This window comes from Monodon monoceros, unplaced genomic scaffold, assembly GCF_005190385.1.
Source record: "Monodon monoceros isolate NGI ecotype Baffin Bay Population unplaced genomic scaffold, NGI_Narwhal_1 Super_Scaffold_5, whole genome shotgun sequence".
NCBI classification, from domain to species: domain Eukaryota; kingdom Metazoa; phylum Chordata; class Mammalia; order Artiodactyla; family Monodontidae; genus Monodon; species Monodon monoceros.
This window is the reverse complement of record NW_021703782.1, coordinates 93,050,910-93,073,362: the sequence shown is the minus strand read 5'-3', so window position 1 is coordinate 93,073,362 and position 22,453 is coordinate 93,050,910. Positions and strand designations below refer to the sequence as shown.

The 22,453-nt window shown below is 53.4% G+C and overlaps 1 protein-coding gene across 6 annotated transcripts in view; it reads right to left on the bottom strand.

Moving 5' to 3' along the window:
• RGS3 (regulator of G protein signaling 3) overlaps positions 1 to 22,453 on the bottom strand; it is a 140,999-nt gene that overhangs the window by 81,019 nt on the left and 37,527 nt on the right. For 4 of the 6 annotated variants that reach the window (XM_029201403.1, XM_029201412.1, XM_029201404.1 and 1 more), the window contains 8 exons: positions 19,132 to 19,192; positions 17,862 to 17,952; positions 17,242 to 17,297; positions 10,709 to 10,790; positions 9,845 to 9,950; positions 8,709 to 9,060; positions 7,804 to 7,843; positions 2,414 to 2,610 (listed from right to left, as the gene is read on the bottom strand). In XM_029201403.1, coding sequence (XP_029057236.1) covers positions 2,414 to 2,610; positions 7,804 to 7,843; positions 8,709 to 9,060; positions 9,845 to 9,950; positions 10,709 to 10,790; positions 17,242 to 17,297; positions 17,862 to 17,952; positions 19,132 to 19,192 — 985 coding nt within the window. Of the gene's footprint in view, positions 1 to 2,413; positions 2,611 to 7,803; positions 7,844 to 8,708; positions 9,061 to 9,844; positions 9,951 to 10,708; positions 10,791 to 14,726; positions 15,706 to 17,241; positions 17,298 to 17,861; positions 17,953 to 19,131; positions 19,193 to 22,453 lie in introns of those variants that run through there. The other 2 variants (XM_029201410.1, XM_029201406.1) reach the window with 2 other exon arrangements.

Genomic DNA, 22,453 nt, shown 5'->3' with positions numbered 1-22,453 from the left:
GGGAGGGAGGGGGAGGGGAGGGGAGGGGGAGGGGAGGGGAGGGGAAGGGGAGGAGGAGGCAGCCTGCCAAAGCCAGCCACATAAGACTGAAGACCGCTAGCCCTGCCCCAACACCCCAAGAGCCCACACACCCCCTCATACACAGACAGAAACAGAAAGACAGAGACGCTCATCCTGGGCGGAACTGCTGCCGCTACCTTCCCCCCCCCCCCTCCCACACTAGCTGCAGGAAGTCCAACCACGTGGTCGGCCTTTGCCATCCTCCCCGCCCCCGACCCTACCACCCGAGCCCGCCCCAGCTCCCCCACTGCACCGAGCTCCTGGGCGCTCCCGGCCCCCACATTCCCCCATCTGTCCTGTTCATGCTGTCACGCCCAGGCTCTCAGGACGCCTCTGGCAGTATCCTGACAGCCTCATGCCAGATTTGGTCACCTGAGTCCCTTCAAGGCCAGGCCAGTCCCCGCTCTACATTCATAACACACTTGAGTTAACTGAGTCCTTCTCAGCTGTCAGTTCCCAGGGACCAAGTCTCAGCCAAACCTCTCACCCCACCACATGACCCTGCCCCATACCCATGGTGCAGCCCTGCCCCCGCACAGCCTGAAGAAACCTCCCTCAGCCCTGGACTACCCAGCAGGGCTTATCCTCGTGAATGCACATTTATAACATGGCTTCTGGGCACCTGACACCAAGCAAGGTGCTGGAAGAAAGATAACAAAACAAATGTCAACTACTCACAACAACCAAGATGGATCTTACAAGTAACGTGAGGCAAAAGAAGCAAGGCCCAAAAGAAGATATGAGATACGGTTTCATTAAGCAATATTCAAAAAGAAGTCATTTAGGAAAGCACATATAGGTGGTAAAACTAAAGAAAAGCTATGAAATGATTATCATAAAGTCATGCTAGTAGGTATGTCTCGGGGGGAGGGGGCATCGTAATCAGGAAGAGAGATACACAGCCTCTGGAGTGGTGGCAATGGTCTAGTCCTTTCTCTTAGTCGATATCCGCTTTATAATTACCCGTTAAACTCTGCATTTAAGTGTTATGCCATTTTTGGTGTATATATTTTACAACTCAAAAGTTTTTTATAACTTTTAAAAACTAATTTTTAATTTTTTTGGTAAAAATTTAAAAATGAAAAGTAAGTCCCGTGGATTCCAAGACCTTTGTGGTTACATCCCGAGAAAGAGAAGAGACCAAGAGAAAGGCAAAGGGCAGACCCTGCCCACAGAGTTGTCTGGGGAGAGGCGCGTCACCTGCCAGAGTTGCGTTGTGAGCGTCCTATAAAAGTATGAGTTCTAAGATCCACTGGCCAGTGACAGGCCCGGAATGGGACGCCAGGGAGACCAGAGAAGGCAGGCATGGTCAGAAATGAAGCTCTTGGGGCCATGTCCCCTCTAGGTTGCTGATGAGAGGATAAACTGAGAGTCTCTCTGGAAAGCAATTTGTCAAAATATGCATAAAGAGCCTTTAAGATGTTTATGACCCACAGCCCAGTCATTTCGCTTCTTGGAATCTCCCCCAAGGAAAATAATCCGAGAGGCAATTCACGCATGAGGATCTTCATCACAGAGTTATTTACAGTAGCAAAAGAGTAGACATAACACAAGTGTCTGAACAGAATAGAGAACTGGTTAAATAAATATGGTACATCCATATAGTAGTGTCCAATCGCTACAAGACACAGTCTCAAAGAATATTTAATGATGTAGGAAATGTTCATGCTGCAATTCTTGTTTAAAAAAGGCAACAGGATATAAAATGTACAATAAGATCTGTCTGGGTTTTTTTTTAATATGTATATGCACAGGAAAGATATCTAAATGCTCACATTGGTTATATCTGGGTGATAGAATAAATAAAGGTTTGGAAATGGGGAGGAAGAGAAGGAAAAAGAGAGAAAAGCAGGGGAAGGGAGATCTAAATAATCTCAGGCCACCAGCTAGTACTGGCCAGACATGTTTGCTAAGATGTCTGATGGCCAGACAAGATGCCAGACCTCGAGGCTCTCTCCCTTGGTCATCTCCAAACAACAAAGCACTGGAGGAGCCAGGAAGCAGAACCCTCAGCACACAGGCCCTGTGACAATACAACCAGCAGCTGTAGCGTGTCTGCAATGGCCCCAGAGAAAGGGGAGGGGAGGGGGAGGGGAGGGGGGAGGGGAGGGGAGGGGGAGGGGGGACCCGCTTGTCGCCGAGCTTCCCTGCCCCCACTCTCCTGTTCCTCCTCCTGGAAACCTCTGCTCCCTCAGTATAACCCCCGGAATCCTGAGCCCCTAAAGCTATTTGTCTTTCCCAAAAGGGGGTCCTCAGACCTGGAACGAGGTACCATCTCTGAGTCCCGGGGTGAAGGACCCTATTCTTTCTCACCTCCTCCAGAGGGAGCCCTTGGGGTCGGTCATCAGCTCACCTGAACAAAGATGGGGAACACCAGGACCTTGGGGGCCAGGGTGACGTAGGTGCCATAGCTTGAGTGTGGGGCATGTGGCCTCATGACCGGGCAATTCTGGTAGCTCCCATGGCCCTTCACGGTCTGCACCGTCTTCATCAGCCGACACTTCTTCCCCAGGCCCGTGTAAGACTTCCCTTTACTGGGGCTCCCTGATTCTGTGGAACAGAGATGGGGGACCGTGAGGCACTTCCACCCCCCCGCAGAGGCATGCCTCTGCAGAAACAGGCAACACAGTCTCAGTCCATTAACAGCCATTAACAACAGCAGCTACCATGCGCCGGGCCCTGAGCAAGGTGCTGAGAAGACAGGGAGACCTCAGAAGGAATCCCCTCACACTCTGTGAGAGATACTAACGTGTAAACCAGCAACTCCAGGGCAAGGACAGAGCTGGGAACCGCCAACAATGATAAAGGCAGCATTCCTCATCTGGTGACCCAGGACCTGAATCAGACCTATCGGTTTGGCCTCGTACATTTAAAAATCAGAAAATCTCTCAGATTCAAAAAATCAGAAGATCTGACCTCACCGGGCCCACAGTCCCACGTCAAACAAGCAATCAGATGGAGCGTCCTGGGTGGCAGAGCATGTGTGGTCCCCCTTGTCCCCATCTCCACTGCTCCCTGTGCACACCCAACACTGCTGGCCCGTTTCATTGCCTCCCAGGTCCCTTGAACAAAGGGACTGGAGGTCATGTTTCTGCAGCGATAGCAGAGACAGTGGGCTTTCTCAGGATGTATGGGTGTCTGCCTTCTACTAGCCAAGGGAGTTGGAGTGGCCTGGCTCACTGAGTCAGTCTGGAATAGGGAGTGGCACCTGCCGCTCCAGTTCCTGGGGAAGAGCACCCGTTCTGAGCCAGAGGGCTGCACCCAAATCCCACTCCTCTGCTCCCCAGCTTGGTGACCACCAGAAACTCACTTCACCCCTCAGAGTCTTGGTTTCCTCACTGCAATTATAGTACCAAGCTCATGGGGTTGCTGTGAGGATTAAACGAGACACTCCAAGTAAAGCCCCTAGAATAATGCCTGGGACCTGGTAAGTGCGCGATAAAAGTGAGGGGCTAACTTATTGTGGTTTTGTTGTTGTGATTTCCCTACTTGGGAAAGCGAGTTAATCAGATACTCCAGGGACTCTGGGAATCCTAGGCTTCATCGCAGCCAGGAGGTATTCCCCGGCTTGGCTATCAACTCACAAATTATTCTCATCAGAAAAGGGGGAGAGGGAGAGAGAGAGGAGAGAGAGAGAGAGAGAGAGAGAGAGAGAGAGAGAGAGAGAGAGAATGAATCACCCCCAGGGAAGAGAGCAGAGAGCTGCAGGGAGTCCCTCTATAAGGTGACACAGCAGGACACACACCCTCATACTGAACAAGGGGTGGCATACAGATCTTTATCATGTCTCATCCAATGGGCAGAAGAGCAAAACACAGAGTAGCTAAAAAGTCAGGAATTCTTGGACACAAGCAGGTAGGAGACAAACTCCAGGGCATTCAGACTCTGCACACACCTGGGTCCCCTCCGAGGGTCCCTGCTGTCAGGTGGGCAACTGATCAGCCCTCCCTGACCTGAATGTGCAGCCCACGGGGGCCCAGGTCTCCTTCCGCCACCCCCAGTCCTGGCAGCCTGGGGGTGAACAGGTGGCCTGACCCCAACTACATCTCGGGGAAGCTCCCCACCAACGCGCGGTCCACAGCCTCAGGGGAAAAACTCAGCTCGGAAGGTTTCACACTTGCCTCCTCTACCCACCCCATGCCCCTTCTCACCGAGCAGGGTAAGAAAAACAAGTCAACCCACATACACAAGTGACCACTGATCACAGCAGTATCCTGGGGCAGCACTCGAACCATAATAACCTAAACCACTTCCTGCTTCTTCAGGGAGTCACTTAGAGAAGAGTAAAAAGAGCGTGCGCCCAGGACAGGGGCGGGGGGCAGATGCATGGAAGTACCTACCCAGCTCCTCGTCTGCTCTGGCCCCGGACATCCGCCCCAGAGGGCTCTGTGCTGCCAGGCACTGGCCCCTTTGCTGAAAGAACCCATCCTGGCTCTCAAGCTCTGCACTGGATTTGAGTTGGACGAGACACCTGAACTTGAGCACTGGCCTCCTCAGAGACTGGCTGTGTAATAACCCTGACCAGGTTCCTTCCCCCTCTGAGCCAGAGTTTTCTCCACTGCAAAGCAGAGATAATACAGACTGCTGCCTTGCCTGGCCCAGGGCAGGTGAGAGCGCACACGAGAGACCCGATGGGAAAGGGTTTGGTGAATGGTACCAGGGTGTGAGGGCACGAGGATTATAAACCCAAGCCAACAAATAATCCACCCGTCAGGGCTGGCATTAGGACAGGGCTGCTGCGCCACAAACTTTACCATGAACAGGGATCAAAGGGTCAGTCTGGAACTAGACAGTCTAATTTAACACAACTGAGCCTAGACCAGAGAAGGCAAAACCACACAGGACTGACAAGCAAGGCAAAGTAGACCAAACTTAACAAAGGGGGCTGTTTGCTAATGCCCAAATCTGGGCTTTTGCCCGCCCCCAGTCTGACCTTTAAAGGAACCCACTTCTTCCCTGCCCTAGCCCAGCTGCATAGGGCTGTCACAGAATCTTTGCCTTGGGCCTAGAGAGTCATGAATAAGCCACTTGACATACACATTTGCCTTCAGGTGGGAAGCAGCCCCATTTTATAGACAAGGCAACTGAGGCCTGGGGTGACTGAGGGACTTGCCCAAGGTCATCTGGCCAGTAACTGGTACAAAGCGGAATCAACCCAACCTATGTGGCATGCCCTCGTGCCCCATCTCCACATACCCTGGATAGTGTGTAGCAAGTGGGCTTGATTTTCCAAAACTGATTTTTTGAAGTATTTTTTTTAAAAAACAGTCCAAGTTATAACCCAGCTACTGCGCTCTGCGAAGGCAAACTCCTTAACTTCCCACCTGCTACCGCTTACACCCTCTGGTCTAAACCCCGATATCACCCCTTAAACACCCGCTTCACTGACCAAACAGTAATTACTCGGCTTTGCTCCGGCTTCCGAGGTGAGCCTTGGCAGCCATCCGTCCCCCGGCCGTGGCGAATCTGAGGCTGGGCTGCTTTCACAGGGCAAGGGACAATGCCAAGGGCACCCGCAGCCCTGGAGAACACGCCGACGACAGGCGGGCAGGCACCACAGGCCCCAGAAGGGCACCAGACCCCATTCTATTCAGGTTGGCTCAACCCACCCACCCTCCTGCAAGGAGGCCGAGCAGCCCAGCCAGAGGAGGAGACAGAAGTCGTCACCCTGGCGACAGCTTTAGCCTCTGGAGAACCCTGAGTGCGTTTAAGGGAAGATCTGTACCCTGAATTCCACCCCTTCCTCTGAACCCGCGGACCAGGAGCTAGGAATATTTGATCCCTGGTAAAGAGCAAAGATGTCCTTGGATACCAAAATAATTATCATCGTGAAGAATAAATGAAGTCAGGGCTTCTCTGGTGGCACAGTGGTTAGGAATCCACCTGCCAGTGCAGGGGACACGGGTTCGTGCCCCGGTCCGGGAAGATCCCACATGCCGCGGAGTGGCTGGGCCCGTGAGCCATGGCCGCTGAGCCTGCGCGTCTGGAGCCAGTGCTCCGCAACGGGAGAGGCCACATCAGTGAGAGGCCCGCGCACCGCGATGAAGAGTGGCCCCTGCTCGCCGCAACTGGAGAAAGCCCTCGCAAAGAAACGAAGACCCAACACAGCCAAAAATAAATATAAAATAAATAAATTAATTTAAAAAAAAGAATGAATGAAGTCAGGTCGAGTTCTTAATATAATGCATTCAAAAGTTACCACTGTTATTAATAGCAGCATCATTTCCTCGCTTGTCCCTCTCCCACAGCCTGCGTGACTCTGCCCTTCTTGGTTTACTAAGTACTGTATTCTCAGAGGGGAACCAAAATGTGGACACGAGTTGGGAGGACACCAAGAGGCATCTCTCGGCCGAGAAGGAACCACACCAGCCTGCCTCAACCCACACATCTCTCCAGCTCCCTTCCCCCATGAGCAGTCTGCAAACCTTGGAGGCAACCAGAGTCACTCCCCTTCAGTCAGTCACTCCAATAAAATTCTGTTGAGTACCTGCTGTCTGTCAGACCCTGGGACCAGCATCAGACACACGGAGGCGAGCAGGCCTAGGCCCTGCCCTTAATGGGGTCACCATTTAGCAGTGACATCTCCACTCTAACCTGATGCGGCAACTAAAAGCTTTTTTAAAACTCAGTGTTGAATCACCATCAGACTTTTCTCCGGAAGGAAAACAGATTTCATTTCCAACAGACCAAGCCCTAACACCCAAATGCCCCAGCCTGGAGAGAATAAAGATGGCTTCCATCTGCAACTCTGAGCCTGATGGGAGCCCTTTTCCCTCCAAAGGGCACCTGCTCTAAGCAAGCGTAGTCTTCATGCTACTGACAGAGGGGGACAGCAAGGAAGCAAGTCTGCAAGTGGTTGGGAAAAGGCCATTCACAAAGAAGGAGGTCAAAGAAGGAAGGGCTCAAGCATATCCAAGGTCAGCACCATGGACCACCAGGCAAGGTTGGTCTCAACCTTCCAGATACCACCTGGACTCCAGCCAGCTAGACTCAGGCCAGCGCAGAGAGGGCCTAAAGGAATGCCCAGCCAACTCCAGCAGCAACACTGATACCTCAGGTTTCCTGGGAGAAGGAACTGGTTTTGAGCCCAGCTTCTCTCCCTGGCCCTTAAAAAATAAGGTCAGGATTTGAAGGACAAAGGAGAAAAATCCCTTCAAACAGCAGAGCCATCTGTGCACTTCAAAGACAGCTAACTTCTGTGTAACATCACTCAGCAAATAGGCTGCCACTCAAAACCATTATCTCCTTCAATCCTCCCAACACCCTCTGAAGTGGGAATTATCAGCCCCGTTTTATAAATAAAGAAACTGAGGCTCAGTGAGGGGACATGAGTTGCTCAAACTCATACAACTCCAATTTGGAACCTCCCAGCTCCAAATTCCGTGCCTCCCTCCCGAGCTGGCCTGACCACAGTGCCTACAGCACCTTACATATATTGGTTGCTCAGTAACGTTGGTTGAATCTCAGCTGAATGCCTGAGTCCTGAACACCATCTGTTAGACTGCTCTGGGAAGATGCCCTCTCTTCCTCCTCAGTTCAGGGTCCAAGGAAGAAAGACACTGGTTCAGTGAGGAAGAAAAAGGTCCCAAGAGGAGACATAGTCTGTGTCAAAATGGGGAGGGGGGGATCTTGACTCTGTTGGGAAGGTCTCCCAACTCAGAGGAGGAGGTGGGGCCCAGCCTCGCAGCTAACCTCGCCATCTCTCTGGGGCTCAGAGAGCACAGCAGCAGAGGAGAGACTCACCTTCGGGGATGGCATCCTCCTGGTACACAGGCCGCAGCAGCTGCGAGGGAAAGACAGAGAACTACCTCAGCCCCAGGAACGGGGCAGACCACCAGGCAGGCTGCTCAGCCCTGGCCTGGGGATAGGAGGGGAGCACCTCAGGGCACGAGGGCAAAACAGCAGTCCCGCTAACGAGCTCAGAGGGGGGCCTGGAGGGATCACAGAATCTAGAATCCTCTAGAATGTTCGAGTTGAACGAGGCTTTAGCTGTCATCAAGTCTAACCCCTTGAAGTGTGTTCTGTGAAACACTGGCACTTGGGACGCTAACAACTCCGCCACAAAGGGTACACCGTCAGGGGAGTTTGAGAAATGCTCGGTTAAACAAGGGCAAACCACCTTCTTCACTGCAGATGCCCTCAGAGCCTCAAACAGGCTAATATGCATTGGGAATCTCCCAGAAGAGGAAGAGAGTATAAGGTGTTTCTCAAACTCATTTGACATCAAGAAACTTTCTTCCCAGAGTATCTCCTGGGACCGATATTTTGGGGCACACACGCTGACATTCCATTACTCCATCTTACAGCTCCTATGACAGGCTCGCTGCCTACCACGCAGCCCATTCCGCTGAGGTTAAGTGCAGACTGGCAGAAAGCTCTTCCTTCTTTTGAGGCGAAATCTTCTACCGTGTGACCTCCCATGGCCCTGGATCTGTGCCCTGAGGCCACAAAGACCCACCTGCTGTCTCTGCCGGGGACAGCCCTACAGGACAGCCCTATAGCGGCTGGAGCTAACACATAGCCCACTTCCCTGCTCCCCACTCCAAGCCCCTGGCAGGCTCCTCACAACACAATTTTGAGTCTTCGCATCTTCCTGGCCTCACTCAGGGACCCATGCCCTTCACCTCCCCTGAACCAGCTGTCCATACCTGGCTCCCAGGGTTCAGCGGGGCCAGGATGATGTAGTTGGGGTCGGCGGGGGCAGTGGCACGGGACAGTGCAGGCAGGGTGTGCTGGCCCCCGCGCTTGGTCACCTCAGTGTAGCGCTCCCAGCCACCGAGCAGCAGCCCATCCGAGCTGTCACACACCAGGTGACAGCTGTGGCGCTGCTCTGGCCGTGCCTGGGCCCCGTGGGTGCAGTTCTTCTCCCGCTTGTTGGGGGGCGACTGGAGGTCATGGGTCGACTTGCAGGACGCCCGCCGCAGGACCCCGCCATCTGGCCCCGGCTTGACCTGGGGGACCATACGCCACACAAGCAGGATGATCTCGCTGGGGCAGCTCCTGGAAGTTGGGGGAGGTGGGGAGTCACAAAGGGAAGTTGAGTCTGGGGGAGACCAAAGTCAGCCATGGTAGGGGCCTGTGGGGGCACAGAGGAAGAGAGGGGAAGAGGGCAGGGAAGCCCCAGTGCCAGAACAGGAAGGGATGCAGAGGCCATCTAAAGTAGAGACAGCAAAGGGGTCCCTTAGGTCGACTCTAGTTGACTGGCAGAGGCTGGGAAGGACACTGAGGCCAAGGCCAAGTAAACAAGAAAGAAGACCAAACTCAACGAGTGATGTACCTCCTGGACACAAAGTATTATCAAGGAGGAGCAGGCAAGCCACGGCCTGTGTACAACCCCTCATCCGGTCATTCTAGAAGCAAACCTAAAATGGGCCACGAGGGCTTTAACCCAGAGGGTTGAAATTTAGGAGACCCCAAAATTTAAAGAATAACTGTTTAACTGTGCAATTGAAAATGTTCGCAACATCTACGCATCCTGAGGAAACCAAGGGCTTAGCTCTGAGGTAGCAGAACTAATGAGCTAAAGTAGAGAGCAACCCCCTGGAGCTGCACCACGAACCACAGGGTCTGTTTGAGAGCTTCTTCCCCGCTGTCTGCTCTGGGATCCAAAACTGCTCAGAACCTGAACCTTCCAATTTCAGGCGAAGAAACTGATTCCCCAAGGAGCAAAGTGAATTGCTCACGGCTGGGAAGGAGGGACGGGCGAGGCGTGTGCCCAGGTCTGGGGAGGGGAGGGGAGGTGTGCCCCAGCCCGAGGCCCCGGGCCGCCCGCCGCCCCTGTCACCGGATCTCGTGTGCCAGCTCCACGCATTTCCAGTGCTCCACAGGCCTCTCGTTCAGCTGCAGCACCGTGTCCAGCTGCTGCAGCCCTGCCCGCTCTGCCGGGCCCCCTGCAGGGACAAAGAAAAGCCACTCAAGGGCTCCTGAAGCCCACAACCCCCTCAAAAGCCCCGGGGTCCTTTGCTTCCAGTGACCTTGGACAAGGACCGCTCCCCTCTGTTTCTTCACCTGTCAATGAGGGGCCAACCTCGGGGGCTCTCGGGGACCTTGAGGGAGGCTCCCCTTTGCCCTCACTTCCTCCCTGCCCGCATACCCAGTACTGGCTGACCTCTCTCTGCTGTCCACCTCCCCACCAGGCCCCCCTCCCTGCCCAGGGCCTCCCACCCCTTGAGAACCCTTCCTTGCTGCCAGGCTCACAGGCAATGGGGGCACCCAGATCACCATGTCCCAGCTTCTCCACTTTGGATGCTCACTCTGTGACTAGAAGTCTTTTCTTTGTGAAAAATAGGGAGGGAATGACTATTTTTAAGTGCTAATCAGGCTGGAATAGGATAAAATACTGCTTCCAAATCGAGTTCATAAATGACTCTCATTTTCCCATGCAGCCATTACTGAAAATATAGGTTTAGTTCCTGTTTGAAATGATTGGGAAACAAAATATAAAAATCTATTTTCATTTTGATTAAAAACAAAAAAAAAAGAGTAGGTGTATTTTCATAGACCTCACTTTCATCTGTGGTCATTTAAAAATATTATTCTTCTCGTTTTGAAAAACCAGGACACTTTGCTCCAGTTTAGGGCTCCCCTTTCAGTTCCAACATCTTGTTTGCAAAGCCTCGGGCTGGCATCACCCGAGACACTCACTCACCGGAATCCACGGCCTGGACTCGGACCGGAGAGTCGCAGCAGATGGTGAAGCCGAAGCCGTCCTTCCCCCTCGGGATGGTAATCTAGGACACAGCCCTGCCCAGTTACTCCCAGAAGCCATGAGGCTGCTGCCTCTGCTCCAAGGTCGTGAAGAACACAGTCCCCACCCCAGAGCCACCTTCCTCTCCAAGGTTGCTGGAGCCAAGAAGGAGGCTGGCCGGCCCCTCGCTGTCCCTATCTTGGCCCAGGCATCTTGAGCACTGGGTTGTGGGCCAAGCAGGAAGGCTGAGAGCTCAGGAGGTAAGCCAGGCCCATGTGGAAGGGCCCAGACCGAGCCTTGGAAGGCTGAATCTCGCCTTCCTCAGCCCTGGCAGACACGTGGCCTAGCCCTTTACCCAAGGGCCCACTGCACTGCACGTCTCCGCCTCACCTGTGACCCACTGCCTGCTCGGTCCCTTCCTCCTTTCCCCGGGGGTTCATGGAGCATCGGCCCAAGGCTGGCCCCATGCTGAGGGCCCAGAGACAAAGCTGGCCTGTTGGCTGCCCTCCCAGAGCACAGGGGAGGGAAGACAGGGATGCACACACTCACCACCTCAGGCCAAGGGGCAGGGGACACGTGCTAGGGGTCTCAGGGCCGTCCACTGCCAGGGCCTCAAGGTATCAGTGAGGGCTCCCGGGTGAGGGGGCAAGTGAGGGCACAGATAGGCTTCCTGGCTGAACCTGAACTAGCCAATGACCTCACTGTGCCTGCTGCAGCCTGTGTGTGTGGCAGGTGCACAACCCCTACTTTCAGAAGTCCCCTGAAAGGGCCCTGCCATCTGGATGCTCTTTTCAAAGCAACATGCAATTATTGAGCTCCTACTGCATGCCAGGCTCTGGTGAGGTACCAGGTCATGAGGCCTTGGTCTCTGGCTCCCAGAGGAGCATGAGGGTACACTGATCTCTAGAAAGCAAAGCAGGTCATGTTAAGCATTACAGCAAAACGTGAGGATGGTGCTGGGAAGAGTCCTTTGTGCTTTGACTTTAGATGACAGGCCTGGAGCACGGCAGGAACCAGCAAGTGCTCCACTAGTGAGGACAGTGCTGCAGCCTCCCACCAGCAGCGGAAAGCTGGCAGGGGGCGGCGTGGTCTGCTAGCTCAGTTCAGTTCTACCTTGCTGCATGCCCTCTCTGTGCACCCCCAGTTAGGCTTTGGGAGGAGTGCAGAAAGCCCAGCCCCTGCCCACTCAAAGAGCAATTCCAGGCTGCTCAGAGCAGGTGTATGAGAGCAACAGACTAAGGCAGCTGAAGTCAGAAAAGGGGTCTGGCACCCTGGATGTGGCGTGGGCCCCGGTGCAGCATGGGGTAGGGCACCCCAGGCAGGCTGAGGAAGAAGCCAGCTCAGCAGCGCTGAAAGAGGTCAAGGGCCACCGTCTCGTTAGGAGACTGCTGTCTCCTTCCTTTAGGGGTTACCTCTTCCAGGCTGGGTGCCCGGCATTCACCTGCCAGCTGTCCCAAAGGCCAGGCATGGGAAAGGGGAGGGCCGGGGAGCCCAGGGTGACCCAGGCCCTTGGATGCTGCTGGGGAGGCCCCTGAGGCTCTGCTTCCCACCAGCCCTGGGCCTGGATTCAAAGCGAGTTTGTAAAACAGGAAATCTGACAGACAAGGGGAAGGGGCGGGGGGGGGGCAGGAAAATACCCTGTTCCCATAAGAATTCTGGGAAAACACACAGCTAAGACAGGAAGAGAAAAAAAATGGAAAGAAAGAAAGAAAAACAAACTCTGGAGTGAGCGCGGAAAGCCCAGACTGAGGCCAAGGGACGATGACAGGAGCCCAGTCCACTCCATGCAACCAGCAGGGATTTTAGGGACCTCACAGCCCACCCTCAAACCAGGCAGAAGCTGGGATGCCAGCATTTTGCTAGCACTTCCCCAGTCCTACACCACCAAGAGCCACGGCCCCTCCTGCCTGGGGTGCAGCTCTGGAAAACCAGTTCCAGCACCCAGGACTAACAGTTTGGGGACTGGCCCCAAAGCTGAATCTGGAGAGAAGGAGGGTGCTCCAGAAAACTGCCTGTTCCCCGCATCCAGGTGGGACTGTGGACCGGAGACCCCTCTGCCTTCCTGGGCACCAGGCTAAGCAGAGCCAGTCCAGACAACAGTCCAGGCCAGCTGGGGGCTGGGAAGAGAGGAAAAGGAGACGGTGTTGGGAAGCAAGCCCCTCTCCTGCTCAGTGTGAGGGGGTGGGACTGCATAAAGGAAGCAGAATTATGCTCTGTCCATCGTGACCACGACCACGTTGAGAGGACAATGTCCAAAGAACCTGATCATCACTGCAGCCCTGAGGGAATGCAGGGCTAGTTTCAGTATGCCCATTTTACAGAGAAGGAAACTGAGGCCTGAAGCAAGTAAGCTCTCAGCGCTCCTCTCTGACCTCAGGCCTCAGGGTCAAGAGGCAAGGGAAGCAGCCCTGCCCTATCTCTGGGATCTCAGCGACTCCTGGCAGAGGCCATCCTTCCTGGGGTGCTTCTTGCTCTTTCCTGTCCAGTGCAGGAACTGCTACTGCTCTCAGATCTCACCCATGCCAGCATCTCACTTCTGCCCTCCTGCCTGATTTCTGACCCTCTGTCATGCCTAGACTTCAATCCCAATCCCTAAGTGCCACAGTTATTGAACCCCCTGCACCAGGCACTTCATACATATTCCATTTACTTTCACAGCATCGTCACATTATCACCCTATTCCACTGACAGGAAGACTGAGGCTCAGGGAGGTAAACTGCCATGCACAAGAGTCAGACCTCAAGAAGGGCAGAGCTGGATGTGAGCCCGGGTCCGGCACAAAGCTGGTGCTCTCAACCCCGCACTACTTTCTAGCAGGGGATCCGTCTTGAACTTGAGTCCCAGAGCCCCAGGCCCGGACCGCACTCATGCCTGGTCCTACTGTGACTGCCAGAGTGTCCCGGTCCTCAGGCCTGTAGTTCCAAGTGACCGAGGACTTCTCGACCTCCCATCCAGTGCCCTCTGTGCCTCACCACCCCGCCATCCAGTTGCCAGTGTCACAGGGGCTGCTCTGCAGGCTCCAGGAGTGCGGGAGGGCCCTGAGAGCTGGGGACTGGAGAGAGAACACACGTGTCTCACTCACGGTGCAGGAGGCCCCTCTGAGCATCTCCCTGAGACCTAAGTCTGCCAGTTTGAAGGAGTTCAGGACCCAGATTCCAGGCTGGTCATTAAAACACAGGGGGACTTTTCTATACTTTTAAAATCAGAACCATTCCAGAGTCCCATCAGCTTGGACATTCCCAAAATCTGGACATCCCTTGCCTTCACCCTGTCTGACACCATGCCCTTTTTATAAGAAAAAAAAAATGTCCCTCACAGTTCCAGAAGAGTCTTGGGGGCTAAGGGATCATCACTCCCACTCTGCCCCACATCCTGAGACTGGAGGCTGAGGGCCAAGCCCTCTCCGTGAAGTTGGGCTCTGGAGCCAGAGGACTCCGGACCCACTTCAAGGCATCACAGCCACCTGGGAGGAAAATCATGTGTGCACACATATACACAGACACATCCCACCTCGCTCACAAGCACACACCAACACACGCTAGAACACAATCACACCTACACAACACAGGACAGGCACTGCCGTCCCATCAGAAGTAGGGAAAGTTAGCAAAAAAACACAAATCCAGCTGCTCAGCAAACTAGCCACTTACAATCTCAGGCTTGGGATGCTCTTTTTAACCCACACTCCTCCCAAATAAAAATGACAGAAAATCAACTAGATAATCTCACCATGGACACCACCCAGTCAGTGGTTAGGATGGCGAAGAGCTGGCCTCGTCTGCCCCTAAAGAGGGGCGGCAGGTAAAGGCCACCTTGGGGCCAGTTCCTGCCTCTATCCTCCCCCCCAGATCACAATGAACCTGCAAGGGGCCAGGAGGAGGCAAGAAAGGCCTTGTGGGAAGACAAGTCCTGCTCGGTGAGCCCTCACCCCTGACCCCCAATGACACCCCATGAGCCCCCCAAGGGGCCAAGCACCCACCTGGCGGTAGCGGCGCTCCGAACACACCTTGCAGAGCCCATTGAAGCGGTTCATGGCTGCGGGTCCTGCCTCGACTGCCGCCCCATGAAAACCCGGCTCTCCCCCCCAGCAGTGGGAGCCCGCACTGCGCCCCGTCAGCCTGGCATGACCGCCCTGGGAAGCCCGCCCCGCAGAAGAATGGCAGGAAATCACCTCTCACCTCCCCAAGCCCTGTCTGTGCTGTGTGCCTCTGCACGATAAGCCCGAAGGCTTCCTGAAACCTCCAAATGACAAGGAAGAGGGAGAGTTTTATATTAAAATTCCTGTCAACTAGTTAGTATTCCCCGGGCCCCGGCGGGGAGAGGGCGCCTTTGTTCTGGCTGCATTCTCCGCCATGGGCCACTTTGTGATTCCAGTGTTCTCACAAACACCCCTGGCTGGAGAAGAACCCAGGCAGAAAACACAGCCCACTCTGTAACAACGCCGCCTCCCCCTGCAAATCCCAGGAACAAATGCAGGGAACTGGTACAAATGCAGGGAACTAACTCAGCCTAAGAACCTAAGGATGCTTTGCACCCACAGACATCCCACGTCAAGACAGGGAAGACAAAACATCTGGAGTTTGCCTGCCACTCAGAAGCTACTTAAAAGTCAGTTTCCTCATCCATGTACGTGGGCTGCTTGAAGGATCTGATGACAGACCATAAAGTCAAGTTGGGAAGGGATTTCCAATCACTAGATAATCCAGCATCCTCTTTTTACTGGTGAAGAAGTGGGGGCCTTGAGCAGTTGAGATCACACAGCAGGGTGGGGTGGAGCTGGGACCAGAGCCCCAGTCTTGATTCCTGCCTTGTAGAGCAGTGCCTGGTGAGCCTAGAGCCCCTTCCACCAACCTCAGAGCCCCTGAGGAAAACTACCCAGCCACTCACATCCTTCATGCCAGAGAGTGTCCCTTGGTCCAGCCCAGCTTTCATTACTGTGACAGTGGTCAGGCCAGCCAGGTTTCTAAGCCTCCTTCCCTCCATGCACACGAAGAGGGAGTTGAACAGGTCACCTCTCGAGGTTCTCCCCCTGCCCTAACCAAGCCTCTGACGATCACCCACACCTTGCTGAGTCCTACGGACATCTCTGCGTGTGCAAGCCGAGGAAAATCAAACGCGCCTCAGAACAATGCCCCCAGAGGTCAGGGCCTGTGCGCAGAGCCCAGCACGAAGTAGGACTCTCCCAGGCCACCTAGAAACCTGCAGTGTTGATGTCCGGGCAATTCTCACAAATCCCCAGGGAGACTCCCTGGTCACTGTCCTCTCTGTGCTCGGCATGTACACAGAGAGGGAGAAAGGCCTTTGCAGCTCCCCCACCGAAGCTGGAAGAAAGCTTTTAAACTTGTAATGAAGCCACAGAAAACAGAGATCCAGCAAGTTACTCTAATACTGTACTATCCAATATGGTAATGATTAGACACAGGTGCAATTTAAATTTTAAAATAAAATTTGAAATTCAGGTCCTCGTTCATACTAGCCACAATTTCGAATGCTCAGTAGCCACCGGTGGCTAGTGGCTGCCATCATGGGCAGTGCAGCCCCAGCCCATACGCTCTGTGAGGGCAGGGATCTTTGACAGCTATATCCTGGCACCCAGCACAGGGCCTAGCCCATGTAGATGTTCAATAAATACTTAATGAATGAATGAGTGAATGACTTGAGTGAATGAAAGGGGAAATGTCTTGTAGCTAATAATACACCTAAGTGTCACATATTATCATGGAAAATATCACTGTCGTATTTTCCCAACTAGGCCACTTGCAGGAGACAGCCATACCTGAAGCCATATTTGCTGGCTGTGTGGCCACAGAGAGTGACCTAACATCTCTGAACCTTACAAGTCTCACTCATCTGTGAAATGGGTAGTAACAACCACCTCAGAGGTGGGAGTGAGGGTCATGTTAGATAACAACCGAGGGGCTACTCAGCACCGGGGGCTTGTTTCTCCCTCTCTTAGTGGTTAGAGAAAAGCAGAGATCACCTGCCATGGCCTGCAAAGGGACAAATTTGGATGAATTCCCCAAAATCCCTATAGGAAGGTTCCTCTCTAGCTTCAAAGCCCTAATGAAGTGAGGACCCATCGGTCTCGGGCTCAGACTCACAGCTGCTCCCTGATATCAAGGGGGCCGAACCTGAAGGGGAATTGGGCCACAGTGGCAGGGGAGGCAAGGGGCCTGAGGGGGCCTGCAGGAAAGGGAGGACTCGGCTTCAAGAGACCGAAAGTCAGTACAACCCAGACTCCTCTATTTCCAGGGGCCGGGGCCCGGCTCTCTCCCCACTCCTGCCCCAAGCTTGAGTAACCCGAGAAAAGCACCAGAAATAACCTCTTAAAAAATGCACAACTTGCTGAGTTTCCAAGCACCAAGTGAATGAGTCTCAGTCACCGAATGCTCCCTGTTTAGGGGTCTCCTGGGCCAAGGGACTGACCAGAAGCAGGTTAGAGCCCAGAGCAGTGCTCAGGGCCCGTCAGTCCTGCCCAGGTTATCCCCACCTACCTTGAGTTTCTCCCTGTTCTCGGTGTCCTCACCTCCCAACAGTCTCAACAAAGGGTCTGGAAGGTGACAGAGCAGAGTCAGAAAGTTTCTGCTGGCATCTAAGTGCCCGTTCCACAGACCACCCAGAGGATGAGGCCAGGGTGCCAGACCCATGTGGAGGACAAGGTCACTGCTGGCCCCCAGGATGTGGGAATGCCCAGGCTCAGGCCAGGCAGGGGCTCAGGAGACAGATGGGTGCGTGCGAAGGACAGAGCAGAAGGGGAAAATCCTCAGGACCCACAGCAGGGCCCACATGGCCTGTCTGCAGAGGTGGGCGCCCCAAGGTCAGCCAGGCAGCCCAGAGGGGATCCTGAGACCACAGACCCTGAGGAATGGCCACACGGGAAGGTCCAAAAGCCCAGCCCTCCATGAGCTAGATAAATAAAGGAGTCATGGGCATGAGGCTGCCTGCAGGCTGCATTCTAGCAAGCACTCGTGAGAAGGCCCTGGGCCCAGGGTCTGATGGCAGCCTAGGGTGACACATGCCACAAAACACAGGGACTGAGGCTACTACACAGTGGAGTGGGGGGAGCCCTGGGGGTCGGCATGTCTGGGCAGAACTGAAGGTGGTGGGCATGCACCTCTCAGGGGCCGCAGTCTCCGCCTGGCCACCTTCAGGTGCTTGGTCCGGCCCAGGTCCTCGCCCAGCAGGTAGTACCAGCCGCTGGTCTCCTGTCACAAGAGAAGGCGTGACATGCTCAGAGGAGGCAGAGGGCACAGGTCAGGCAGCCACCAATCCCCGTCAAAAAGCAGCAGCTGGACAGCCTCCTCAGGAGCAGCGTCTCTGCAGACACACACACTCCAGCCTCCCTTCCCCGAACCCTCCCTTCCCACCTCCAGGAAGCCCTCCTTGATGCTCCAGGCAGAGCTGATCCTCCCCTCTGCCGACTTCCCACGCCTCTTGTCCCTGGAGAACAAGTCTACTCACAGGCTTGCCTCCCCCACTAGGCTGTGCACAGGCTCCTTGATGTGCCTAGCACTGTGCCTGGTACACAGCAGGAGCCCAATAAATGTTGACAGAACAGAAGGGAGGGAGGGAGGGAAGGAGGGAGAGGCCAGAAAGCAGGCATCCTGAGGCCCCTGAGCAGTCCCCAGGGACAGACATCTTCTCCCAAGAGGGAATAAGGCCAGGACTGCAGTCAAGACAAGATAGTTGGGACCCACATGTAGGATAAAGGGTCCTCAGCCACCTACCCCAGACTTCACTTCCAGGACACAGAGCTGGGTGGCAGGGCCACCTGGCAACTCCTTGCAGCAGGCCACCAGAACATCTCCAGGGATATGCAAGAGGCGCACATCCCTCCCCTGCTCAAAAGCCTCCAATGCGGGGAGTGCCATCCAAGTAGAGCTGCGTAAGGGTCTGGCCACCCAGACGGAGGGGCCTCTAGGTCCCAGAGTCGTCACCCAGCCTGAAGAAAAGCTCCACAGAGGATGCTCACTCCATCCCTGAGCACCTGCTAGGCCCAGAAACCTGCGACCTGGCAAACAACGTCAAGGCAACCCCTGGAACAGACCACGAGAAGCACCCGTCCCTCATCCTCCAGGGCAGGGAGTGCTCTGAGCTCTGAGGGACCTGCCTGTGTCCTTAAGGGAAGACACCAGACCTAGAGCCTTCTGGGAAGACTTGGAGCCGCCTAACAACTGGTCTCTGACAAGAATGAGCCAAGGCAGGAACCCAGACCCTTGGTCACACCGGTAACAGTGTTGTTATCAGGCCAGGGGGCACCTGTCTCAGTGGGGCACCATCTCACAGACTGAAGCCCCGCCGCAGGGCTTCCAGACAAAGGCCTCTGCCTGTACCAGCCCTGGCCTAGGTGGCCTGACCCTGCCAGAAGCTTCCCTAGGACCCACCTTGTCCGGAGTCAGGAGGGACTTCACCCCGAAGCTCATGCAGCCCATGAGTCCACTCTGTCTGGGAGAACAAGAGAAGCTCGAGTGAGCACCTTTTCATTGCACTACATCGGGAGGTCGACTGTCAAGTGTAACACAGGTTTGCCTGATGCACTGTGGTTTACGAAGCACTTTTACCTGCATTGTCTCATTTGATCTTTCCAACTTTGTGAGTGAGGCTGGAGTTATTCTCTCCATTTCACAGAGGAAAAAACTGAGGCTGAGTTGATCCCCTTGCCAAGGTCACAGGACTCATTAGTAGTAGAGTCCCATGGGAAGCCAACCACAGAAGCTCAGAGTTACCTCGGAGGTTTGAACTGTGCTGGTGCTGGTAGGTCTGAAGAGCCAGTCCCCAAAGGGAATTTCAGCTCCCACGTCTGCTGGTGATGCTCAATCCAGGAGAAAAGTTATGGGACCTCAAGCTCAAGAAGCTTTGTCTTAGGTCCAGGCAAGACCTGGGCAGTGCTTGGACAGTTCCAGGTCAAGGTCCAAACCAACCTGACACACAAAAGTTGCCAAGACCACCCTGACCTGGCTGCCAGTGGGCCAGTACACATGAGCCAGGGTCAGGACTCATGGAAATGTCACGTTGTGCAGACAGGCTGAGTTCATTTGGGTCCTACTTCACTAAGGGTAATTCAAAGCTCCTGAAGCATGTCCATCATTGAGTTCCAATGTGCAACACTGAGGGACTGATTGATACTTGGCAGCTTTCAACAGTGATAGCATAGATTAATATTAATGAAATGCCAAAAATAATATTGCTATTATGAGATAAAAGCAAGTTTACAAAGTTTAATGAGAAAGATGTCCACCAAAATATTAACAATGGGTGTATCTGGCAGGTAGGAATAGAAAGGTTTTTCTTTTCTCCTTTGGGTTTTTAGTGTTTTTAAATTTTCACTGGGAACAAGCGCTACTTTTGAAATCAGAAAAAAAAAAAGTAGTATAAATGTATTTGAAAGTACTTCTATTCTACCACATCTTTCTCTACCCTAACACTAGAGTTGCTTTTTTTTTTTTTTTTTTCCTACCTCTTCTCTCTTAGCATATCGCCAACTCAGGCCTCTTCAGAGATTGGTTTAATAGCTATTAATCAAGAAACAACATGGGTATTAAGACTGGAGCAGAACCCTGATGGTTGACTTCAATATGTGAGGGACCCACACAGACGAGGGATTCAGCATGTTCTGGGGAAGGCACCATATCAAAGCCAAGGATGTAATGAGCCGCCTAGATGGGTAGTGAACTAACTCCCTGGAGATGTGCCTCCTCGGAGCCTGGTCTAAGGGGGCCTGAACAAGTCCACAGAACACCCTGAAGAGCCTGTCCAAGTCCTGTGCCCCAGAGCCTGCTCCTGAGATCCAGACCCAGTATGTCCAAGGTGGGGTCTGCGCATGGGAGTCTGGAGTAAGCTATCCAGGGGATCCTACAGGGCACCCACCCGTGCCTGCCCCAGTCGAGGACCGGTAGTGTACAACAACTTTATAAATACATCTTGTTTGGATTCTCCAGAAAGGGTGGCAGCCTACCACCTGACAGTCCTAAGCAAAACAAAACTGGCTTCTTGCCGGGAGCCAAGCCGATTGAGGGCCAGGGATGCAGAATGCTGGGGATGGATTCTCAAAGCTGGTGCCCCTCCCCCACAGATGCACACTCTACACCAGGCCATGTCTCCCCAGCTACTCTCACTCTGCTACCACCCCCCACCCCAGCTCTCTCTTCCTGCCCTCGCTTTCCTGCAGCCCGGGCTGCACCTGCTCTCTTCTCCTTCCTTGCCCCCTCCCATCATACCAGGCCATATTAACCATCTACTGATAGAGAACAGTGTAGTCACTCCATGAAAGTGACCCTTCCACATCCACCTGCCCACCCAGCAACAAAACAAATACTCCTCCCTCCTGGAAAGTGGCCAAGTCAGCACTAATGGAGGGGCAGCTGCAGTGACCAACATGAGTGGCAGACACTGACCTGAGCTGACATCCCAGAAAAGCCTTGTCAAGACTTTGCCAAAGTCCTCATCACTGATTTAATTTTGTGTGTCAACACATTCAAAAGCAACCCAGCTGGTATCTAGGTGCCCACACTGCCTTGCTGTACACTTTTCTTTCACACTGAGTATGGCTGTAACTTTCTAAATCTTCAGGCAGGATGCTTTAGCTGTAATAAAGGCTGCCTCTCCCTGCTCTTCAGTAAGTGGAAATTTCACCCCCTGGTGCTTAAAGAATACTAAATGGTTAATAGCCTCCCGTGAGCTTTGCTTCCTGCTAAGGGGCCTCCAATGATTTCATGATAATTTAGGCCAAGCAAATGGTCACAGTTAATGTCCATAAGCAGGAACCTCTAAGTGTTCTTCAATTAGCTACTTCTGAAGGCTGTTTTTGAAAACCTTTGGAAGAAGAAAGACTTTTTCTACATGCAGCCTGAGTACACGGTAATACACTGGTCAGGTAATAAACTTGGGACACCGCCTGAAATTTCTCTAGGCACAAAGTCTCAGGGGCCAAGCCTTGGGTACTTCTGAATGCCAAACCCTAAGCTCAGTGAAGCCTTGACAAACGGATGAACCCATCATGCCCACGCTGGCAGGCACTGGGCAAGGAGCTGCAGCATTAAGGAAACAAGACAAACATTCAGGAATTTAAATACCAGTTCAAGACAGCAATACAAGGGATGTCACTAGACAGAGTGAGACTGAGAGATGAACAGTACAGGCAACAAATGCTGAAAGCTTAGAGAGGCGAGAGGTAGTTTAGGACTGAGATGCTCAAAGAAGGCCTAAAGAGTTAAGCCAAAGAGAAGGAAAGGAAGAGCATTTCAGGCAAAGGCAACAGCTGGTACAAAGGCTCAGAGGTAAGGCTTCATGCAACATTCAAGGGCAATAGTACAGCCAGCCCTCCGTATGAAAGGATGCGGAACCCATGGATACGGAGGGCCGACTATACTATACCACTTTATATAAAGGGACTTGGGCATCCATGGATTTTGGTATCCACGGGGGTCCTGGAACAAATCCCCCATGGACACAGAGGGATGGCTGTACTTGGCTCAGTTTACTTTTGAGCACAGGGTAGGAGACCCGCTACAAAATGAAAATGCATTATTTTAAGGGAATGCACTTTAATTCTCTCTCTCAGGGGCTTAAACTATTTCTGTTACAGACTTATCCCATTTAATCTCAATTTATTTTTAATTTGATGGCTTAAATCACACAATATTTTTCCAATCATTTTTTCTTTCCTTAAGCTCAGTCCCCATCTCTGGTCACAAGCTTTCTAACTTT